At 36.0% G+C, this 6,383-nt stretch overlaps 1 protein-coding gene across 1 annotated transcript in view; it reads left to right on the top strand.

The window, feature by feature from the left end:
- Positions 1-2,897: 2,897 nt before the first annotated feature.
- LOC102879368 (acyl-CoA synthetase long chain family member 4) overlaps positions 2,898-6,383 on the top strand; it is a 12,908-nt gene continuing 9,422 nt past the window's right edge. Inside the window, exons 1-2 of the mRNA XM_015597744.2 lie at positions 2,898-3,111; positions 4,606-4,720. Coding sequence (XP_015453230.1) covers positions 2,988-3,111; positions 4,606-4,720 — 239 coding nt within the window. The 5' untranslated portion in view covers positions 2,898-2,987. The remainder of the gene's footprint in view (positions 3,112-4,605; positions 4,721-6,383) is intronic.

The raw sequence follows: 6,383 nt of genomic DNA, 5'->3' as shown, positions 1-6,383 counted from the left end.
TCTCACTGCTGATTTTCCTAAAATCTCTCAAAGGCTCACAAAACCCAGACAAGCAGTATCTAGCCTCAGCATGCTTTGTACATCTTGCTAAGCAGCACCAAGTCCAGCACTAGCAGCAGCCTGCCTCAGTTTCTGGCTTGGCCTCTCGAGTCACCTATAAACCCAGCACAGGTGGCAGCCATTTGCGGATTGCTTGAAGACTCTTACCAGGTGGCCCCAGAAGTACACAGGCTACAGCTGAACTTGACCTGCAGCTGGGCCCCTCCCAAGAGGCCCTTGGGCGGGCACACCCAGTGGCCTGCTTCGACTTGCGATGGAACCTTGCGATGGAACCCGGCACCACCCAGGGGTGCATCTGAGGAGAACACACCCGAAGGACAGACTGGGCAGGCACCAGAGCCTTGCTAAAGTGAGTCCTGCTCTGCAGGGTCAGCCCCTCACCGGCCAATCCTCACAACCAGTCAGCCAAAAGGTCAATCCTTTCCATCGAAGTGTAAATAGCAACTAAGGCTCAACCACATCAGGAGGGCACACACAACCCACACGAGGGACACACCTTGAACACCTTGCTCAGGTGACCAGAGAAGACTGTGCCACTGGAACCCACAGGACACCTACTCTACTACATAAAGCCACTCACTAAGACTGAGAGATTTAGGGGCCCTACATAATACATAGAAACAAACACAGGGAGACAGCCAAAATGGGGAGACAAAGACACATGTCCCACATGAGAGAACAGAACAAAGCTCCAGAAAAAAATCTAAACAAAGTGGAGACAAGCAATCTATCAGATGCAGAGTTCAAAACATTGGTTATAAGGATACTCAATGAACTTAGGGGAAGAATAGATGAACTCAGGGAGAACTTTAACAAAAAGATAGAAATCGTAAAAATGGAGATGGAAAACAACATAAAAGGGAACCAGTCAAATGAAGAATACAATATCTGAGATGAAGAGTACATTAGAGGGAATCAACAGATTGGATGAAATAGAGAATTAAATCAGCAATTTAGAGGATGGGGTAGCAGAGAACACTGAATCAGAACAGCAACAGGAAAAAAGAACTCAAAAAATGAGAATGGTTTAAGGGTCCTCTGGGATAACACCAAGTGCAACAACATTCGTGTCATAGAGATATCAGAAGGAGATGAGAGAGAGAGAGAGAGAGCAAGGAACTGAAAATCTATTTCAAGAAATAATAACCGAAAACTACCCTAACTTATTGATGGAAATAGACATAAAAGCCCAAGAAGCACAGAGTCCCAAACGAAAAGAACCCAAAGAGGCCTACACGAAGACAGTCATCATCAAAATGCCAGTGATTAAAGACAAAGAGAGAGTCTTAAAAGCAGCAAGAGAAAAGCAATTAGTTACCTACAACGGAGCCACCCATAAGATTGTCAGCCAATTTCTCAACAGAAGCTTTGCATGCCAGAGGGTGTGGCACAAAATATTCACAGTGATGAAAAGCCAAGACCAATAACTGACCAAGATTGCTTTATCCAGCGTAGCTATCTCTTAGGATCAAAGGATAGATAAAGAACTTCCCACACACAAAAAAGCTAAAGGAGTTCATCACCACCAAGCCAGTATTACAGGAAATGTTGGAAGGACTTCTTTAAGAAGAAGAAAAAATTACGTATCAAAAATATGAATAAAAAATGGCAATAACTATATATCTATCAACAAGTACTTCAAATGAAAGAGAATTAAATGCTCCAATCAAAAGATAGGGTGCCTGAATGGATAAGAAAACAAGACCCTTACATATGCTGCCTACAAGAGACTCACTTCAGATTGAAAGATACACACCGACTGAAAGTAAAGTGATGGAAAAGGATGTTTCATGAGGGACCAAGAGGGTATTATGCTGAGTAGAGTAAGTTAGATAAAGAACAAAATAAACAGAAACAAACTCATAGATACAGAGAACATTTTGAGGGGTACCAGGTGGGGGTGGTCAGTGAAAAAGAGGGAAGGGATTAAGAAGTTCAAATTGGTAAGTTATAAAATAGTCATGGAGATATAAAGTATAGCATAAAGAATATATTCAGTAATGTTGTAATAACTATATATGGTGTCAGATGGGTACTAGATTTATTGGGATTATCACTTTGTGAGTTATATAGATGTCTAATCACTATATTATACATCAAACATAATATTGTATGCCAACTATAATCGAAAAATAAAAATTATTATTTAAATAGAGCATCTAACAGCTGAAGGGAGTCCTGCTTTTAATCCTTTTATGATATAAAAATCTAATCAGCATGTCATTTTATGAGTTCAGATTTTTGTATACTTTCCCTAAAGTAAGCTTTATTTATTAATAAACAGGTAATGAATAGTAATCGAATATTTTAAGTTATTGTCAATTCCTTTAATTTTTAAAGTCAAGACTGGCTAAAAGCCAAATTAAGAAAATAAAATGTCCTTTCTGCTCCCCATAGTTGCCCTTTCTCTCTCACTTAATGGCGTTGCTTTTGGTGGGCATTTACTACCTGCTCCCTTTGATTAAAATCTCCTTAGGATAAATCTGAAATGCATTGATATTAGCATATTATTAATTTACTTATAACAGCTTCCAGTATTATCCTTCTTGTGGGTAATTTTACCTTAACAGAGTTCTGTCAACCATAAGCTTTAATTAGTTCTAAGTGTGAAATTTTAATGGTCATGACAAGGTTTAGGATGGATGGTGGTTGGTGATTATCACTCATCCTTCCCTGGTACTCCTGAAATCACAGTCACCCACTATCCTCACATAAATCTCAATAAATACAAACTAATATTCTCCTATAAAGTGATGTACAATTTGATCAGCAGAAAAAGATTAGCAAAAGACCTTTAAGAATTAATGCAAGTAAATTTTGTTTTAGAACAATAACTCATTTTGATTTAATGACTTCCAGGTGGTTATACAATTCATGACAAGCCAAACCCAAGAGGTGAAATCGTAATCGGTGGACAAAATATCTCCATGGGATATTTTAAAAATGAAGAGAAAACGGCAGAAGATTATTCTGTGGATGAAAATGGCCAAAGGTGGTTTTGCACTGGTGATATTGGAGAATTTCATCCCGATGGATGTTTACAGATTATTGGTCAGTGTATTATTATTTTATGATTTCCTTGGTTTTTGCAACTGCAGCATATACGAAAGGTGATATTGGTCAAGTCATTAATAGGGTTGATGATTCCATTGGTTTAAAGTTTGAGCAAGTTATTTAATTTATGTCTGTGCTTCTCCATCTGTAAAATAGGGATAAGAATACTGACCTGGTAGGATTTTTATTAGGATTAAATGAGTTGACATATGTAAAATGGTTAGAGCAGGGCAGTGCCTGTACCTTAGTAAGTGGTAGCAGCAGCAGCAGCAGCAGCAACATTGAGGTTAGGGAGGATGGGCAGGAAAATAGCACATGGGTAATGAGAATACTAAAATTGTTCATAAGAAGTATATTTTTTGGTCAACAACATGTGGTTCTGTATAATAGTCTACTGTAACATACCCTATTCTAGGCCTTCCTCACCATTTACCTCCCCACACCAAGGGGCAGTGTAGACATTGTTTTCTCTAGTGTCCATTTATATGGCTCTAACTAGCCCTGAACCTTAGAAAATTATAGCATCAATCTTCAACATTAGTTTGCTCTGAGAATGTTCATTGGTTTATCACTGCCCTTATTGAGCCTACTAAAATATTAAGTCAAAACATTACTCCAAATGGTCCTATACTATTCACTTTAATCAGGTAAAAGTTAAGATAAAAATTTGGCTAATTGATAAGGACCACTATGTCAGGTCCCAGTCAGATCCTTTTCAAGCCATAAAATTTCCTCAGTTATATTTAAATCTGTCTCTGTACCCATATCTGACCTGAATATAGTTAGAGATTTCCAGGGACAATTGGTTCTTCATCGAGAAGTTTGATTTGCTGGGGATATTCCCAGGAAACATGGTTCAATCTAGAACCAATAACAGCTTCCTTTTTTTCATTTATTTTTTTTTTTGGCATATAGAGTGGGTTCCCAGGCTATGGGTAAGCGAGTCAGCACTCCCATGATGATTATTTATGCTGTGCCAGCATGTTCTTAAAACACTGTCATTTTAACAAGATAATGTCAAATATGAAAAATGAGGAATTAACATTTATTCACCATGTTCTGTATGTAAACACTGTATGTATGAATGTATGAGATAGGCTAAATGCCTATATGAGGTAGGCATCATTACCCCTGATAAAATTGAGTATTGGAGAAGTCAACTGACATACCTAGGATCACATAGCTAGTAACAGGCAGAGCTGTCATTCAAATCTAATGCTCTAAAGTCTTTGTTCCTTCTATTAACTTCATTATAATGTTAAAGATTGTAATAAGATATTAAAGCTTTCGGTATAAGGTATAACATTTTATCCAGTACTTCTTTAACTAGGCATTTTCTTTTTTAATTGATACGTCTGGGCAAGCATTATGTTTAACAAAATTTTAGAAGTATCTTTGTGAATAAAGATTAAGGCAATAATATTGAAAGAAAATCAAAATTGTACAGACTGTAATAAAATGGATGATGGATAACTTTTCATGACTTAACAGATCGTAAGAAAGATCTGGTGAAGTTACAAGCAGGAGAATATGTATCTCTTGGGAAAGTGGAAGCTGCACTGAAGAACTGCCCACTTATTGACAACATCTGTGCTTTTGCTAAAAGGTAATTTTAAAAGTTAGATTTGTGTTTCATATACTTAGAGTAAAAGAAAAAATGGGAAATTTTTTTTGATTATATTTTATCGTAAGGGAAACATCAAACTCTCATCAGAGTTGGGGAAGGCTATACATTCCCAAAATATACATTCTTGAGTTCATCAGCTTGAAGATTATATGAGATAATCTGATATTTTAACTATTTATTAAACACCTACTGTGTTTTGCTAAATACTTAGCTGTGCTACAAAAGTTATTTCATTTAACATCCATTAACAACTGAGATTTAAGTAATTTTCTCAAGAAGGTAACACAACTAGCATAAATTTTCTAAATAAAAAAAACCTGACCGATTGAACCATTTTCTTTATATTTTAATATGGTTTCTTTTTATGGGCTTTATTACTTCCTTTAAATTTTTTAATTGTAAAAAAACACAAGATAAAATTTATCATTTTTTACCATTACAGAGTGTATAGTTCACTAACATTAACTATTCACACTGTTGTACATCTAATCTCCAGAACTTTTCATCTTGTAAAACTAAAACTCTATAACCGTTAAACAATCTCCATTTTTCTCTCCCCCTAAACCCTGGGGACCACCATTCTACTTTCTGTTTCTGTGAATTTGCCTACTCTAGATACCACATATAAATAGAATCATACATATTTGTCTTTTTGTGACTAGCTTATTTCACTTAGCATAATGTCCTCACGGTTCATCTATATTGTAGCATGTGTCCGAATTGCCTTCCCTTTTAAGACTGAATAACATAGAATTGTATGTATAGAGATTGGATTTTGTTTATGCATTTATCTATCAATGGATAACTTGGGTTGCTTCCACTTTTTGACTTTGTGAATATACTGCTATGAACATGGATATGCAAATACCTCTTTAAAATCCTGCTTTCAATTCTTTTGGATATATACCCACATGTGGGATTGCCAAATCATATGGTAGTTCTATTTTTATTTTTTGTGGAACTCTCATACTGTTTTCCATAATACAGTACCATTTTTACTTTTACACCAGCAATGCACAAGGGTTATAATTTTTCCACATCCTCACCAACACTCGTTTCTATTTTTTCATAGTAGTCATCATAATGGGTGTGAGGGGATATGGCTCCCTTAATGATTATTGATGTTAAGCATTTTTTATATGCTTGTTGGCCATTTGTATATCACCTCTGGAGAAATGTCTAGTTAAGTCCTTTGCCCATTAAAACATTTTTTCTTTTATTTTCAATTATACAATACAGTGTTAGCAAGTATATTCACTATGTTTTACATTAGATCCTCAGACCTATTCACCTTATAACTGAAAGGTCATGCTCTTTTATCAACTTCTCCCTTTTTCCTCCACCCCCAGCCTCTGACAACCACTTTTTTTTACCTCCGTTTCTATGAGTGACTTGTTTTTAATTTTAAGATTCTACATATAAGTGTTACCATGTAGTATTTGTCTTACTTTGTCTGGTTTATTTCACTTAGCATAATGACCTCAAGATTCATCCATGTCATTGCAAATGGCAGAATTTCCTTCTTTCTCATGGCTGAATAATACTTCATTGGGTACACACACACACACACACACACACACACACTGAAATATATACAATGAAATAGTAAGTCAGCCATAAAAAAGGAAACTCTGCCATTTGA

This window comes from Pteropus alecto, unplaced genomic scaffold (genome assembly GCF_000325575.1).
Source record: "Pteropus alecto unplaced genomic scaffold, ASM32557v1 scaffold589, whole genome shotgun sequence".
Classification (NCBI taxonomy): Eukaryota; Metazoa; Chordata; class Mammalia; order Chiroptera; family Pteropodidae; genus Pteropus; species Pteropus alecto.
This window is presented reverse-complemented; position numbering and strand designations above follow the sequence as displayed.